General features: G+C 57.4%; 2 protein-coding genes across 23 annotated transcripts in view; one reads left to right on the plus strand and one right to left on the minus strand.

The window, feature by feature from the left end:
- ZXDC (ZXD family zinc finger C) overlaps positions 1–16,952 on the plus strand; it is a 70,935-nt gene that overhangs the window by 15,148 nt on the left and 38,835 nt on the right. For 6 of the 16 annotated variants that reach the window (XM_082413941.1, XM_082413940.1, XM_082413942.1 and 3 more), the window contains one exon: positions 11,962–12,112. In XM_082413941.1, coding sequence (XP_082270067.1) covers positions 11,962–12,112 — 151 coding nt within the window. Of the gene's footprint in view, positions 1–10,031; positions 10,187–10,887; positions 10,990–11,961; positions 13,167–15,930; positions 16,631–16,952 lie in introns of those variants that run through there. The other 10 variants (XM_082413946.1, XM_082413948.1, XM_082413937.1 and 7 more) reach the window with 6 other exon arrangements.
- SLC41A3 (solute carrier family 41 member 3) overlaps positions 12,680–16,952 on the minus strand; it is a 67,525-nt gene continuing 63,252 nt past the window's right edge. For 4 of the 7 annotated variants that reach the window (XM_082413994.1, XM_082413995.1, XM_082413996.1 and 1 more), the window contains 3 exons: positions 16,637–16,771; positions 14,575–14,723; positions 12,680–13,952 (listed from right to left, as the gene is read on the minus strand). In XM_082413994.1, the coding sequence (XP_082270120.1) occupies positions 13,743–13,952; positions 14,575–14,723; positions 16,637–16,771 (494 nt within the window). In that variant the 3' untranslated portion in view covers positions 12,680–13,742. Of the gene's footprint in view, positions 13,953–14,574; positions 14,724–14,930; positions 15,271–16,636; positions 16,772–16,952 lie in introns of those variants that run through there. The other 3 variants (XR_014251042.1, XR_014251043.1, XM_082413998.1) reach the window with 2 other exon arrangements.

A 16,952-nucleotide genomic window follows, 5' to 3' on the forward strand; every position in this document is an offset into this window, starting at 1 on the left:
GGGGGGCCCAAAGTGAGGTGCCCTTGTCCCTGCATCTTCTCGGGGTGCACGCGGTAAACGTATTGGGGCAGAGCTGACATTGGCCCCTGAGTTAAGGTGGGGTCCGCTGTGTCCTCCATGGTGAAGTTCCCGGTTTTCCCTTTGTAGCCATAAATGTCTGTTTTGAGGTGGCTGCTTTGGGCTGGAGTGCAGACCTGCAGGATTACCCCGCGCTCACACCACCAGCAAGTTTGAGGGTCCCTGTGACTCTGTGGGCTCACGAATCCTCTAGAAGGGCTCCGAACCCATGGTTATGGCTTATCGCGGCAAAGGGACTCACAGTACAGTTGGCTGCGGGCAGAGGACACTCCCAGCAAAGCTACCCGCCGCCCCGTCCCCGGCGCTGTGGTCAGTGCTGACGGCCCCGCCCCCTCCGGAGGCCGGGCTGCCCCTGTGGCCCAAGGCTGCCGCCCCGAGTCACAGTGCCAGACCGTCCGAAGGGGCCTGGCTGCCGGATGGCGCGTTCCAGAGGCCTCGGGACTCCTTCCCGGGGGCTGGGCCACGGGGCAAGGTTCGCCCGGTCCCACGCTGCGCGAGCTCTGTTCTCCTCACCCGCCCGCTTGTTCCGCGTGTGAGGACAGCTTGGCCTGTGCTGTCGTTACTGTGGTGGTCTAACGGCGATTTTCCATCTCCCTCCTCCTGTGCGTGTGTTAATTAGAATTTTCTGGAAGGAACAGTTGTCCCTTCTCTCCCCTTATCAGTTCAGTCAGTTATATCAGTACAGGCTTAAAGACATTGACTTTATCTTTTAGCGGAACATGATTAGTGCTGGGTTATAATCGATACTGTCAGGGTTTATTTTGCTGCTCGAATTGTTCCACCTTTGGCCGCTGGCAGCTCTTTTGGTTGCATTCTTATGCCCTCCTGCCAGGCCCCATCATGGTTCTTGGGGGGCACTCCCCTCACTTGTTGGCACCACCAGGCCCAGCCCTGGAGCAGCCGCTTCTCAGGGCGCCCGTTCCCACGCCGGGTGCGGGTTGTGCCGCTGCCTGTTGCCCCAGGGCGCTGCTGCCTCGGGACGCCCGGCGGGCGTGCTGGGAAGTAGATGCATGCACGTGAACCCGCGCTGCTGTGCTTCGGATTCAGAGTGTGTTGCGTTTTAGGGTGGCAGTGTGGCACGCACATTCTGTATTTCTCACCACGCCTAGTTCTGGTGTTGGCTTTTCAGTGAAACGCATTCACTTAAGTGAGTCAGTAAGACTGTAAACTGTCTTCACGTGCTTTCGGGTCGCATGTTGCTGCTACATTCTTTTTGGCACCAAACTTGGGAGAAACCTGGGTTTGGGGGCTTCCTGGGTGTCAGGATGTGGTGTAATAGGTCCAAGAGCAGGGAAGCTGCAGGAGCAGGAATGCAGGTGGAGTCGTGTAAACACAGTGGCCTCGCGGTGTCGCCGAGGTTCAGTGAAGTGCGCCCGTTCGTTCTTATGGAATGTGTAGGCTGAACGATTTGAAAAGTGGACATAGGGTCCAAAATCCAAGACTGTTCCCATTGGGTTGCTGTTGAGTGCTGAGGTTCCCCCCTCAAACCAAGAATATTTTCTCAACGTAAAAGAGAAACTTTTATTCTTGAAGCTGACAGTTAGCAAAATACGCTTTAAAAAAGAAATGTACCCAACTTGACAACTGTGAACGGATGTGCACTTTCTGCCCTTTAAGGGCAGGGAGGGAGGGAAAGCATGGTGCCCACCGGAGGAGGTATAGCCAGCAGAACACACACGTCTGTGTGGCAGTGAAAACGTAAATGAGTGGGACTCCCCCACTGTTCTGACTGAGGCAGAAAGCAAAATCCCAGCCACACGATGTCCAGGAGAGACATGTTGTGGACAGGAGTATTTAGAAGGTGAGAATTGAGACAAGATAAAGCAAAACAAAAAAGAAAAATTACAAAGCGGGGTGTTAATACTAATATCAGAAACATAGAATTCAAAGAAAAACAATTGGGCAGAGAAGGCTTTCCCTGTGTTTGGTTGCTGTTCACACATAATCAGCAGTCTTACCATGACTTGTGACCGTTTGTATGAATATTTATGTGAAAACTTAACAGTATCAAACAATATGAAGTAAACACAGATGGAACTCCAGGAGAACTGGATAAAAACCTAGCAGTATTGGAATTTGTTAATGTAATTATTTGCAGAACAAGCAGAAAAAATAAAGATGTAAAATATGTTTACAGTGGGATTAGTAAAGTTGTTGTAATAGATTCTACTCCATGACAGTGGAATATTTATATAAATTAAACTGAACAAGTTAGGCGTCAGGAAAACCATAGCAAAGTCTAGGAAAAAACAGCTTGGTAGTACACGTTTTTGACCATAATGTGGTAAAACACAGTAATAATCACTTGGAAAACAAAAGAAAACGTAGTAAAAACTCTTGGGTGAAAGAAGAAATAGGAGCTGGTTAGAGACTTCCAGGAAGAGCAGGTGGCCGTGTGGTGGCGTGAACTTGAGCAGGCAGCCTCTTGGGCCCCAGCCTTCTCCTCTGTAAAACGGGCAGAGGAGCACCTGCTGAGGTTCCCGCGGGGCCGGGGGTTCCCGCGGGGCCGGGGGTTCCCGCGGGGCTGGGGGTTCCCGTGGGGCTGGGGGTTCCCGAGGGGCTGGCGTTCCTGCGGGGCTGCGCTGGGCTGAGGTGGGTGCAGTGCCTGCAGCCCTGGAAGATTGGTGGTGGTGGTTCTGTGGGGGAGGGGCGGGTGCGCCGAGCAGGGCGCCTTCCTCTTGAACAAGGAGGAGGGGCTGAGTCTTTCAAGATGGAAACAGAACAGACTAAGATGAGTCAGAAATCCTGATTTTGATGCTTAAGTGTGAAAACCTACTCAGATTTTTAAAAAATCTGTGTGGGCCAAACAGAGCAGCCTTAAGTGGGTACAGCTCCTGGGCTGCCATTTGCTACATCTGTCTGAGCAGTTTTACAAAGGATAAAGGGGAAGCGTAAGTGAATTCCACAGATTCAGTGGAAAGTAAACAGAAATCCTCTGTACTATGTGATTATAAGTTGGAGTCCTTGCAACAAGATGCGTGATTTTCCAAGAAGACAGAAATCATCATTACTCAGAAACCAGCAGTTGGACGCCGTGGATGGAGTGAGTGTTTCCGGGGCTGAGCTGTGGGTGGGTCTGCTCCTGGTGGAGGCGCGGTGCCAAGGGGCCTCGGGAACGGGAATCGCCCATGGCCTGGGCGTCTCCAGGATGGTGACTTCTGAAAATAGAACGCCGCTCCCCAGAAAGCACACTTGGGGTTCGGCAGCGCGTTTGGTCTGCTGTCCCCCAGCGGGTTAGGCAGCCTGAGGTGATCGCAGTAGGAAGTCTGCTACTCAGGTCTCACAGTGAAGGGTCCCTGAGGAACGGTACTGTCTTCTCAACAGATCCTCTCTTTATTCTAAAAATTGGTTTCTGTTCCTGATGGAAATAGGAATGGAAGGAAGGTTCTGTAGCCAGAAGCCAACCCCACCCTCACGGTGGGTCGCCAGAGGCGTCCTGCTCGGACTCAGCGCCGTCGTCCCCTTGTGTCAGTGTTGTCCCGGAGCTTCTGGCCCTTGAAATAAACTGAGAGGAGTGAGCACGACCTGCAGGGAGGGGACAGACAGTGACTCAGAGAAGAGAACCCGGGAGGATCCCCCGGAAGGTGACGGGGCTGAGATGTTGCCCAAGTGCCCCGTTTCGGCCGCAGCAGTGCCCTTTGTGGCCGCAGCTTGGAGGAAGGACAGTGGAGAAGGCGCCCGTCACGAGGAGATTTCCCAAGTGGGCGGGCCTGAAGGGGAGGGGACAGAACTGGCGTGGGATGCCGCGGGCAGGGGCTCCTGCGATCACAGTGTGTCAGGAGGCGCGTGAGCAGCACGAGCCGGTCCTCTACGCTTCGCAGGCTCGCGTAGGGCAGAGGCCTCGCGTGGACACACGCGGTGACGGGCAGTCCTGGCGAGGCCCGAGTCCAGAGGGTGCGCTCAGCACAGGCCCTGTGTCCAGAGCAGCTGGCTGGGAGCGTTTGGGGAACGAGCTCGGAGCCAGCAGGAGGCCGGGCCGCTTGGGGCCTCTGGGTCACCGTCAGAACTGGGCTCCCGTGAGAGCGTGATTAGAAGAGGGACGAGGTATTTTCTAAAGGATCGTTCCACCTGTTCTTGTGAAAATAAACCATAGGGACACGGAGCAGGCAAGGAGAGCAGGGGGCTTCTTGGGGTCCCCCCACCGAGGTCAGTGTGGTGCCGGTGAGGGTGCCCTGGGCAGGCGGGGCCGGGCTGCTGAGCACATGCTCTGAGAAGCGGCGAGGGCAGCTCTGCCCGTTCCCGTGAGTGCGTGAGGGCCTCGGGGGACCCTGCGACCCAGGCAGGACGCAGACTGGGCGGGGGCGCGGGGCTGGAGAGCGTGCGGGGAAGGCCGTGGGTCTCGCCGGGCGCACACGGTTCGCGCTCACAGACCGTCCGTACGGCCGCGGGAGCAGATTAAGGAGAGCAGCGGGCAGGACCGTGTGTGCTTCAGGCCCCGGCTTTGCGGTTGGGCGGAGGACTCCCGTCCGCGTAGACCGCCCCCTCCACCGGCCCTGGGCCTGGCTGGCCGTGCGCCCCGCAGGCCTGCGCGGTGGACGGCTCTGGGGGTCCGTCCACCTTTCTGGGTGGGTCCTCACCTTGCCCTTCCCAGCGGGACCGGCTTGGCCTTCCCGTCCTGGGAGGTGGGCAGGAGGAGGGGACCAGGACCTCGCTCGCGCTGTGTTCCTTGGCCCGTTCCTGCGGGGCGGCCCTGCCGTGGTTCTGGCCCTGTGTGCTGTCCCCCTCCTGGACTTAGGGGCGGCACTGCCCTCCTGAGGTGCTGCCCAGGAGCTGTGCCTTAGCGCACCGTCACCCGCGTCCCTGTTGCCTGCTTGGAGCCCCTCTGGGTGCCACACCACGGTGTCCCTGCGTGCCACTGGGCCCCGACCGACCCCCAGCGAGAAGCACCTTTGAGGGGCAGTGATGTTGCGGCTGCTTCTGTGACCGCAGACCTCGCTGAGGGCCCCTCGGCCCCTTGGTGTGGGCAGGGTGCCCCTGCTCCCTCATCAGCGCGTGTGGGTGTGGGCTCGTCTGTACGTCCCTGGAAACACGCACGCCTGTACTCGGCGCACGGGTGCCCCGTCCCGCCCGGTGTCCCACAGAGTTCCTCGTAGACGAGGGCTGGTCCTGTGCCCTGCGTCCTGGGCTCCCCCGACCCCGTTCCCTCTCCACGTCCTCACGGCAGCCTGAGGCGTGGCTGCTGACGCCCCATTTTCTGGGTAGGAACCTGAGGGGGACGGACCCCACGGTGCAGGCTGCGGAGCCTTCAGGGGCCTGGCGGCACCACGTCGCACGCGGGAAGGCCGTGTCTCACCAGCCGCGAGTGAGGCGGATGCGGTGCTCCCGGGGAGCCAGCACGCGGCCCGGACGACGGCCTCTCTTGGGTTGGGGTCGGGGTGGGCACTGTTGTGTCCTTACCGATGCCGAACAAGGCAGTTGATAAAAGTCATTATGGCTGATTTTTAAAAATCATAAACCTTCATCCTTAGGAACCAGAAAGATTTCCTTAATAAGCAAGTCAGACTGGCAGCGTCATTTCCCATCACAGTCGGGAAGAGGCAGCCGGGCAACAGCACAGGGGCGTTAGGCACATCTGCGGAAGTTTGGGGGAGGGTAGGTACGTAGGGAGAAGCGGTCATTGCTTTCCGATGATGGTTATAAACCCAAGGGAATTGACTCTAATCATTAGAAATAAGGGGGAAGGATAGGTAGCTGATTGCACAATGAACTTGCACATATCAGATTCGTAGCTTTTCCATTAGAAAAATCAGAAAAAAAGTAATGAAAGATTTCACTTATAACGGCATTAACAGTAACAAGGTGTCTCGGGACCCCCGGTGACAAGGACGCCAGGCCTGGATGAGGCCTGCTCAGGGCATCCCCATACTGGCTTGAAACGCTCTGCTTCTAGTGTTGACTTACGTCTTTTATTCAGTTCCTTGAAAATCCCAAAGGAACTTAAAGCCCCCCGTCAGGCTTCAGTTCCTGTGGAAGATGAACTTGGTGAGTCTCTTGGTGCGTCTTCAGGAAAGAGAAGTGGTGGGAGGGCCCTGGGGGCCTGAGGCGGGCTGGCCCGTGGGACACTGGGCGCGGAGCAGAGCGTGGGGTCCGGTGAGTGGCTCTGGTGACGCTGGCTTAGGCGGGGAGAAAGGAAGTGGCTTCTTACTCACTTGGCCTGTGCTCCACCGCCCTGGGAGACCACGTCCTTCGTTTTGATGGTAGTCGTTTTCCATGTGTATAAACTGCACGTATATCCTTATCTGGAAGAAATGATACAGTACTCTGCTCTTTCCTGTTAATAACGTGAACGTCTCTCCTCGGGAATGATCTGTTTTTGTAGCGCATCTTCTCGACAGCTGTGTAGGACTGAACACGTCAGAAACTGAGAATTCAGCCCCAGTGCCTCTGCGTCCACGCTGTGTCCTGTCGGATCTCCTTCCTCGCAGGAATGGAGGGAGCGGTCCCTGCAGTTTCTTGCTGTGCTCTGTGTCTCCGACGAGGAACCCCAGTGGAGAGTGACCACGTGGTCCCCCTGCCCACTGGGCGTGGAGGGCAGGTTCTGCGGCGCAGGGGTGTGCTTGCGAGGGCCTCGCGGCGGAGCTGGGGTGGGCGCGCATGAGGTCTGAGCTGGCTCTGTGCTGCCGGCCTCACCTGGTCTCGCTGGGCTCTGGAAGGGGAGCTGGGGGTCCTTCACGGATGGGCCAGGGGTCCGGCGTGCAGTGTGGAATCCAGCTCACCCTGCCGTTTGAGGCCCAAAGAGGATGGTCTTTTGAGGTCTGCTTAGTGGAAGTGTATCTGCTGGCTGGATTTACTCTCCTCTCCCTTCCTTAAAGTCACCCAGCACAGATCAGCGTTTCGGATAAATGTGGAGAATACTCAGTTCAGTGTGAAGATTGCCTGCCTGGTAAGAGTTTGTGGATTTCCACCGTGGAAGAGGAAGTTTGATTTTTCTTTTGATCGGCTTGTTAATTAAATGAGTCACGTTATGTTTAGCGCCGCGGCATCTTTTACTGGTGAGGACTCGGGGCTGCGTGGTCGTCGTGGGCTCCGTGTGGCGACCCTCGGTTTGCGTTCGTGTGCCTTCAGGCATCCGCAGAGACGGACTCCTCCGTCACGCTCAGGCGTGGGGTTAATTTGAGGCCGTCTTGAGTGTCGATGACACAGTACCCGATGGCACAGTCTGTCATTTGGGGTCGTGTAACAGAACAGCCACCGCGATGGCTCGAGCAGGGAGTCTGGGCGACGCCCGCTCCGTGGGGGTCAGGGTCCCCTCCTCGTGGTGCCGACGGCGGTGCTCTGCCTGGGTCTTGGGCGTGAGGGGCCTGGGGGACCCCAGCCTCCATGTGTTCTCTACTAGTGTCGCGTCGGGGGCCACTGCAGGCCCTCCTGCCCCTTTCCCTCCACAGACGCCCGCTGTGTCTCCACCAGCCTCACCACACCACTCGGGAGAGTACAGAACAGGCCAGGGTCTTCCCGAGCCCCTCGGCCAGGCCCCGTGGGTTGGTCCGGGGACGAGCCCTGTACAGGTGGACGTGGCCAGTTCGCCCGCCCACCCTCCAGCAGGCCTCCCAGGGGCGCGTGTCGAGGTGCTTGGAGTTGGGGCGTGTGGTGGGCCCGTGGGAGGCGCACTTCCTTGGATACCCTCAGCTTTCCAGCCCCCGCTGCTGCCTCGAGACGAGCTGCTGGAGGAGAGGGTCCAGGAAGGCCAGGCGGCACAGGCGCCCGCATGGGGGCCGCTTTCGGCTGCGGGCCTCCTGTCCCGGGCCCGGTCGTTACCTGGACGGGGCCGGAGGGGGAGCCCCGGGCGAGAGAGAGCCCTTCACGCCAGTGGCACTGATGCCTGTAAATGTAGCCGTGGGGTCTGTGGGGTCACCAGATTCCCAGACACTGGATTGAAGGTACACGTTGAAAAGAGGACTTGCGTGATTTCCTTCAGGTTAAGTGTGTGCTGATGCAGTAGTTAAAACTGACTTCGCTTCGTCTTACTAACAGTGATATTCTAGTTACTCGCTTTTTAGCAGCGTGGACCTGTCTTCCGTTAAGTATGAAGGAAATGCGGAATCGTGATGTGTAGAAAAAATTAGTGGGGTTTTTTTCTGATTTGTACATGTGATTTTTACTTAATTTCCCCCTAGTTGAGTAGCATACGTGCCCACATTCATGAATGAAAGCAAAGCTTTGATCATAGCTCTCGTTTCACAGATAACTTAGAGCGAGACCCACACAGCTGGCACTGAATCATTGCAGCGTAAATAAGGAGAAATGGCTCAGATTGATCTCATCTTTATGCTGTATGACTACATAATGAATATTAGATATACATCATTTAAATCTTGCCTACTTTTAAAACTGACTTCAAAAGATGCATTATTTGGTGCCTTCCTTAATTTACTCCATAGTGGTTTCATGATATTCTTTGAAGCATGTCTTGGTATGTTCATTTGGATTAAAAAATGAAGTCAGACCCTTCAGCAGAGTAAGGCTGACCGTGCTACATGGGCTTCGTCCAACATAAATGAGCTGAATCTTCAGCTGCACAGTTGGGATGAAACTGTATTTAAAGCACGTGAGCATTTTATGAAAACATTTTTTTAATTGGCAGAAACGTATGTTGAGCAGTCTCAGTGCTCACGCAGACACGAGCCACCTGGGAGCAGGCCGGCAGTGCACTCCTCTCGATACATTGTTCAGTGTAATTTTCCTTTTAATATTTTATAATTATCAAAGTTTAATGTGTCTTATTTTGACTGGGTTAGCGTTTCTGATAATTGCAATGGTAACTCACTTTTTCAGATGAAGGATGTTCACTTCTAGAAAGTATATTTAAGAAAACTTTAAAAATAAGGAAAATTTCAATTTATGTACAGATTTGTATTGCGGGGAAATGTTTGAGGGTGATAAAAGACTTCAAAGCATAACAATGATTCAGGTAAAATTCCAGAGGTGGCTGGAACAGCACAGGCCCCAGGAGGACAGGGGGACATTGAATTCCTCCCTGTCGAAGGGGAGGGAGTGAGTCCTGCTGGGAGCAGCAGGGGCCAGGCTCCTGGGGCAGGCGGAGAACTGGGGCTGGACCCAGAGGACACACGTGGAGGGGAGTCTGCAGCGAGACCCCGGGGATGGGGCCCGCAGGCGGGCTCGTCGGGCAGCAGAGCCAACCGTGCCGGTCAGAAGGGAGACAGAACCTAAATAGCCGGCCAGCCTCTCGTGGTTTTCATCTTTAACTTGAGGTCAGTTAGACGTTTTCCTGAGGACATGTTTTCTGGAAGTAGCAAGTCGTTCAGCCTCACTTGTTCTTTTGGCGTTGTTAAATTCAACAACATTTAATTGAGTGCTTTCATTGAGTGAGCTTGTGTGCTGCTCACCGTAAGGCTGTCTGTGGGAGGCCGTTCCCCTGCCTGTGTCCACCCAGCAGTGGCAGCGCCTCCACCCCCGGTGCTCGCTGTGCGCTGGGCTCGGCCCTGCACCCTGAGCTCGCCCGCCTGGTCCGCCCTCCCCACGCTCTGCAGTGGGAGCCGCAGGCCAGAGCTCAGCTCACCTGGCCAGGGTCAGGGAGAGTTGGTGGTGGAACCAGGGTTGAATCCAGGGTTCCTGTGTCAGAAAAACCCTTTCTGGGTGTTAGGATGTTTTCTTTCTTCTTTGTGCTTAATTTTTTTAAAAAGCATGTTGTTAAGAAACCAAGAAAGTGATGATTTTTGCGAAGGAAACTGGGCAGAAAAGAGCCATTTAGCAGGTGCTGAGGTGCCGGCAGGGGGGTGCGGGGGGGAGGATGCAGCCGGCTTCCCTCCCTTCTTTTTCCGTGAGCTTGGTCGTGCTCCGTGTGTCAGGGACCCCGCATGCCCCAGGCTTGGAGGGTGAGGAGGAGTCCACTCTCGAGGACGGCGCGGCCTGAACCATCTGTGCGGAAGACATGAGAGCCTTGCTCAGCTTCTAAGCAGAGGCCTGGTCTCGGCCTCTTCCCTCTGGCTGAGCAGCAGTGAGTCTGGGGGCCTTGTGTGTTTCAGGAGCCGTGGGGCCCGCACTGAGCACGGGGGAAGGTGACGTCCGTGCCGGCCCGGGAGCCTGGCTGTGGGGCAGCCTCGCAGTGCCCGGCGTGGCTCTGCCGTGCGTCCAGGTCCAGCTGCTGCAGGTAAGAGCCCGTGAGCTGTCCCGCCCCGTCGTGCACCCCTCCTGTCCGTCCCTCCACTGTGTCCACGCTTCCCCTCGGGCAGGATTCGCATTCCCCCTGTCCAGCTCCCCTGCAGCCTGCCCTCTGCACTCCGTCCCGCTCCTGCCCGAGGTCCCGTGGCCGCATCGCAGACAACGGGCAGTGCGTCTGGCTCCTTGTTCTCCTCACGGGGCTGGGTGAAGGCAGCTGGGCTCATCCTGTGCCGGGATGCACCCGGAGGAGGTGGCCTTTGTGGAAATGGTGCTGGGCTTGTTTCTCTCTTATTTTACTGAGCCCCTCAGGGCAGGGCCGGCCACCTCTTGGGCTGTGCCCGGGCCAGCGGGGACCTGCAGCTGCTCCCACCTCCGTGGCTCTGGGGACACGGTCACCCTCAGCCTCGCTTTGCAGGGACTGAAAGATGATTTGGAAGGGTTTTGGGAGAGAAGAGGTTTAAACGCTGAGGGTGTGTAGCTCTGACCCAGCCTCTCTGAGCACCTCTGTGTGCTCGGCTCTCGGGCCGCGGGGCCGTGCAGCTGGGCCTCGAGCTGGGCTCGGGGGAGGGCTCCGGTCACCGCTGGGCCTCAGGCCGCCCCTGGAAGGCGGGTGGGCTGGTTCTGCTGCGTCTCAAGGTAGCGGGACTCCTCGGGCCAAGGTGACTGAGCCATGTGCGGTTGCCTTCCCAGGATGATCCCTCAGGGGACGTGGTCTTCCCGTTGGCGCCCGGCCCGCAGCCTCCCGTCTCCCAACCCCTGCTTGCTGTCGATCTGCCCGTCTACGTCCTCCAGGTCTGGATGCCTCTTTGCTCTTTGGGTTTGTTGAGACTCACGAAGCTTCCGGCTTCCTGAGGCTTCTCCCTGAGGTGGCCTTGCGTGGGACTCGCTGGGTGGTGGGTTGCCAGGGTGTTTTTCCACTTTGTGGAAGAGGTGGCTAAGGGATCGAGACATGAAAGGTGGAGCGTACAGCTGGGATTCACTCGTCACAGTAGATGGGGTGGAATTTAATACGGTCTTCAAGGGTCGTACGTTTAGAATTGTGGAAGTTGGGCTGGCCAGATTTTAGCCCGTGGGGAGATAGGCTAAGCTGAGTATGGGTGGCAGTGGATAATTGAGATTTGGGTATAAAATAATGAAGTGTCTAGTTTATCCAATTTCAAATGTGTATGTAAGAAACAAACAGTAATTTTGGTTTTCTTAAATTCAAATTGGGCTGTTCAACCTTCTCCACGTTAGAAGTGAATGCTGAACGGAGCGGGGGGGAGGGGGGGGAGGGTGAACTGGAGTGCGTGCGGTCACAGCGTCCGGAAGGCCTCATGGCCGTGCCCTCCAGCCGTCGGGCGTTCCTCATCTCAGGGTCGTGTACAAGTGAGCAGGGGGGCCGCCGTGGCCTGGAACCTAGTGCTGACAGCCGTTCCCTGCAGGTGGCGGGCCGGGTGGTGTTGGCGTGGCCACGTGGCTGGAGCCCGTCTGCGCTGATGCCGCGGACGGCAGCTCGTGACCGTGACTGGGAGTGGGGGGCGCTCCCGGAGCGCGTGGGGAGGGTCAAAGGTCAGGGAGGACAGTCCCATCTCTGAGGAGACCGAGAGCAGAGGACTGAGTTCACCTTTGCTTAGTTTTGTTGATACTAAAATGTTTTCCTTCAAGGAATATATGCTTAAAATAGGGGGAAAACGAGTGTTTTCCACGAAGGGAGGCCAGGGGCGCGTGTGGGCCTGCGCTGTGCTGCGGTGGCCGAGCTCACCGCTGTGCTTGCTTTCGCAGGAGGTGCTCCCTGCAGCCGGAGGGGCCGCTGGGCCCGAGGACATGTGGAGCTCGGGCAGCACGGTCGGCCTGTGGGCCCTGCAGTGAAACCAGCTCTGCCTGGGCCGAGGGCGCCGCTTGGAAGGCTGGCCTCGTTCTTCAGAGACTTTGGGTACATTTTCGCAAGTGTTTTTCTTACGTTTTATCAGGGGCCCGTTTGGGGCCGTACCATCCTCTCAGGGCAGAGCGTGCCTTTTCCCGCTCGGCTGTGCACGCGGCCTGCATCCGCCTGAGCTTGCTGCGTTTAAAAACGGCCGCCCAGGGAAGAGGACGGAGCCTCCGCGGTGGCCCCTGATGGGGCTTCCGCACTGGGCGCAGCGTCTGGCTGAGCGCGAACAGGCTGTCCCCGCCCTTGGCGGGGGTCGCCGTTGGGCTGGGGTGGCACCGGGTCTAGCGGCCCAGGCGGCCTGGTGTCAGGGGAACGTGACGGGTGACGAGGCCCCCAGGCCCTGTTGCAGCCCCTGCACAGACCAAATATAGAGTTAACCCTTTGATGATTTTTTCTGAGTTCTGTATTTGGGTAGTAACATCTAATAGGCAATTGGACAGCGGTTTTTACAGCCACGTTCTGAGCACTGAGGTACGTGCGTGGCGTGTGGCTTGTTGAGGGTGCAGGGGTGCACGTGTCCCCGTGTGTTTTCACGGAGTGAGGTCTGTCCTGAAGAAGGAGACAAGTCAGTGAACTTGCACATATTTATTGGTTCATCAGTGGACCAGACACGGGCTCTCAGAAATGGTTTTTTGCCTTGTGCCTTTGGAAGTGTTTGTTTTTGTTCAGATGCTGTTTTGATTCTCAGGCTTGGAATCATCCCAACTCTGCCCATTCTGTTGTCTCTTTTGAGTTTTTGGGCTTTTGGGAAGGACTTTTGCTTTCTACAGTGACTCCTCTATGTCCTGCATTGGGGGAGGGGGTGTCTCCATCTCTAGATGGTGCTCCCCGAAGCCCCGGGTCGTCCAGAGGCCCCTCCACGAGGAGCCAGGCCCGGCGGCCTCCTGTCCTGCGGGAGGAGAGTCCGGGCCGTGCGGCTGGACCTCTGTCCCGCACACCCCCAGTGGGTGTCCCCCTGAGGTGCTCAGGACTTCCGTTTCCTGGGCACTGAGGTCCCTGCTGGCGTTGGGCCCAACTCCTCATGCGAGTGAATTAAAAGTTTTTGTACAGCCGCGCATGGAAAGTTGACATTTTTCCTTGGATCCGTAGCAATAACCCACTGGTCCAGCTTGCTGATTCCCCTTCCCGTCTTTCTTTGTATTGGGGCTGATCCCACACTCACCTTGGGGTGGAACTGGGGTTCCAGTTTTATTTTTACACTCCTCTGATCGTTAAAATCTAAGCAGAGATTTGTTCTAATGAAAGAGAAAAAGCCAAGCAGTGACAGGAATGCTGGGAGCAGAAGAGGGAAGGGCTGGGCGTCCCCAGCTCGGGGACAGGGGGTGTCCTTCCTGCTGCGCTGCATCCGGGCTGCGTGTGCCCCCCGCAAAGTGCACAGGCGCCTCTTGGTTCAGCGTCTTCAGGCCGCAGCGCCCTGCCCTCCACACAGGCATGGACGCTCGCCGGCAAGCGCTCCTGACCTCAGGCTCCATCCCGGGCTCAGGCAGCAGCAGCTCCAGAGGGTGTGTGCATCCTCGGCCGACTGGCAGAGGCCAGGGTCGGCCACCCTGGGGGTCCGGCTGGGGAGAAACCACACCCTGTTCCCATGGGCACGAAGGAAGGTTCTCCTGAGCAGTAGGGACGTCTGGGCTCCTTACGAAGGTCCAGATGCTGGTTCTGAGGTGCCATCCAGCCCCGTTTCACTCCTCAGTAGCCAGTGGGTGAGGAAGCAGAGTGCCAGGAGGCCGGTCCCGAGGAGGTCCCCCAGCCCCGTAAGGTAGGGGATGCAGTGGTCATCCGGGTCCAGGGCCTGGTTCCATGTCAGCCGAACCGTCACTTCTGCCAGGTACAGCAGGATCGTCACCTGTCACGAGGCAAGGAGACACAAGGTGATGGCCAAGGAGAAAGCCCCGTGTGACCAAGAAACCAGCAGATCTCGAGAGTGGACACCACGGTGGACACATCCACCCCAAGCCCTCCCTGGGCTCCTCTCGGGTGTGACGCACAGCTCGGAGGCCGCGCACCGCCCAGCTCCACCCACCGCCTCGGAGACTCGGACAGGGGTCTGGCTGGAAGTGCAGCTCGGACTTCCCAGAGGCCCGCCCGGGGCAGCTCCGGACAGCTGGCCCTTCGTGGAGGCACCTCAAGCCCTGGTCAGGTCCCAGGCCCCACAGCCACTTCCCTGCCGCTGCTCTGGACAGTTTCCCAGGCTCCCCAGCCTGTCCTTCAGGGTCACGGACACGCTGACGCCGCCCTCATGGGAGTGCCCACCGGAGCCCACCATTACCCTGCAGAGGCCCCAGCCCTCCCAGCTAGAGTCTCAAAAGACGGCCTGACTGAAGTCCACACGTGCCTGTAGCAGTGCATCTGGATCACGCCCTTGGGCTTGGATGGACTTTCGGAAGGTGGGGACTGTGTCCTGCGTGTCCAGGGACCTCTCCCAGGATGGGACCCCTCCCAGGATGGGACCCCGGGGCCATCGTTACCTGGACCAGGCCCGCCAGCAGGTAGAGCCCCACGAAGGTTTTGTCGTTTGGGACTGACTGGCCTTCCACCAGGTAGATGATGGAGAAGAAGATGAGGTGGCCTGGAACCACCAGGAAGAGCAGGACGCGGGCCGACGTGGAGTTGATTTCTGGAAGAAACAGAGCAGGGGAGGCAGCATGAGCTGCTGGCAGTGAGGCGCCCACGGCCCCTCTTCCTGCTGCCTGTGCTCACGGAGCAGCTGCGTGTGCAGCGTGTCTAGCGACGGGGACGAGGCCTGTCATTCCCTCAGGAGCTGACGTCGTAGGGAAGAGAGAAAAACCAGCATCAAGTAGCAGAAACAAAAGTCATTTCAAACCTGACGGGTACTAGGCGGAAGGCTGACTGGGCTGACGTGGTGGGGAGTGGGACGCCGAGGCCCCGGGGGGAGGAAGGAGGACGTGCGGGGCTTCGGGGGGGCCGAAGGCTCCGGCGTGGGCAGCCCCTCCCTCGCGCGGGGTCCGGGGACGCCCGTCAGCACACTCTCCTCAGCGTCCGAGCTCATGGGTTTAAGACGCTGCGCGAAATGGGGTTTCACAGTTTACAACCGCCGTGAAACCACCCGTGGGGACGCGACAGCTTCTCAGGCAGAAATGAGGAACTGCAGTGAGAAGTCCATCTCCGTTTCCTTCTGAGTTAACCATAAAGCGTTTCATCAGCTAAAGAAAGAAAAGGAGGACGTAACTACAGAGTCTACCGTAAAATAACTTGCAGAGACAAAGTGAGGACGCACTAAAGCACCAGAATCTGTTCATGGTGAAAATTTAGACGAGGGCGAATTTTTAAAAGATGATTTTTTTTTAAAAACTTACAAAGGCAAAAGCAAAATAATTACTATTGGCAGCTGGCATTAAAACTCAAGAAAATCTACGGAAAAACTAAACAGCGAGAATTCAGTAAAGTATGTGCTGCAGAGTGAATGTTTGTTTTCCCCCCAAATCCATAAGTTGTGACCTGACCCGCAATGATGGTGTTAGGAGGTGGTCACATCACTAGGGTGAAGCCCCCATGAGTGAAGGGCCCCCGAAGAGCTCCCTCGGCCCCTTCTTTCCTGTCTGTGGACCAGGAGGCTGGCCTCACCAGGCACCCAATGTGCTGGTGCCCTGACCTTGGATGTCCAGCCTCCAGAGCTGTGAGAAATGTGTGTTGTTTATAAGCTCCCAGTCTGTGATTCTAAGACAGGTGCACGCTGAAATACATGCAGTACAGGGTAAAGAGCCTTTCTATATACAGATAAGTCAGAAAATATACGGGGACTCCCCCCTTTAGACAAGGTGAGGCAGACACACTTCTTGTACCTCTCACCACTCATCCAGCAGCCCTGGACGTCATATGAAACGAACAGAAGATTCTGGAAGGTGGAGGGAAGAGGCGGGCTGGCCAGGGCTCCGCAGCCCAGGGAGCAGCACGAGGTGAGGTCCCTGAGCTGCTGCCTTGCATCCCAGACCAGATGCTGGGGAGTCAGAACCCGAAGGGTCAGCAGCCACAGAAGACAACTCGGCACGAGCCCCCACGTCCTGGCCCAGGAGGTGAGGCTGGAGGTTGGGGGGATAGCCAGGCCCCCTCCCTCCCAGCCAGGCAGGTGCAGAGGAATAGGATTTGAAAAGTAACAGAAGACACAATACCGCGTTGGGTCCCCGGTTCTCAGAACAGACTCCGTGGTCCTTCCTCAAGCTTCGGGCCCTGCAGGACCAGCGCCTGCCCCTCAGGGCCTCTCCCCAGCCCCCCGCCCCCGCTCGTCCTCAGAGGGCGATGCCTCCCGTCAGCCTTTGCGTGGCCCTTCGGAGCACAGCACGACTTGGAATCCGTGTGCATCTGCTCTTCTGGAGCGTGCCTGTCCCCAGGGGTAGGATCGGCTCCTCCATCTCACACTGTAACCTGGAGATGGTCAGTGTGCCTCTGGCTGAGCGACTGGACCGGTGAAGGCCACGCTGGCGCGTCGGGGCTGGTCTGAGGACTCTACTGCCACAGACACCAGATTCTTAAAGAAACAGCCACGTGGCCGCTGGAAGACCCCAGACCCACCTGAGCTGCAGAATGTGGAGCGGGGGTTAGGCCAGCATTTTTTCATCCAGAGGGGCAGGACCCCAGGCGTGCTCCACAGGTGTAGGTACGTGGAGATCCGGCTGGTCTGAATGGCCACCAGGTTGCCACCGACACCTGCAAAGAGAGAGAATCTGGTTTCTCCTTCTTTATGCCAGTCTCTGAGTTCTATCCCTTATTTTAAGTCCAGCTTTTCCAGGAAGCCTTCCTTGACTGGTTCAGCCCTTGATTTCTTTTCTTTCCCTCCCACTTGCCCACAGATCTTGTGTCTGGCAGCAAACAAGGGTGGCCTGGGCCT

This window comes from Balaenoptera physalus (genome assembly GCF_965194825.1).
Source record: "Balaenoptera physalus genome assembly, chromosome: 11".
Taxonomy (NCBI): domain Eukaryota; kingdom Metazoa; phylum Chordata; class Mammalia; order Artiodactyla; family Balaenopteridae; genus Balaenoptera; species Balaenoptera physalus.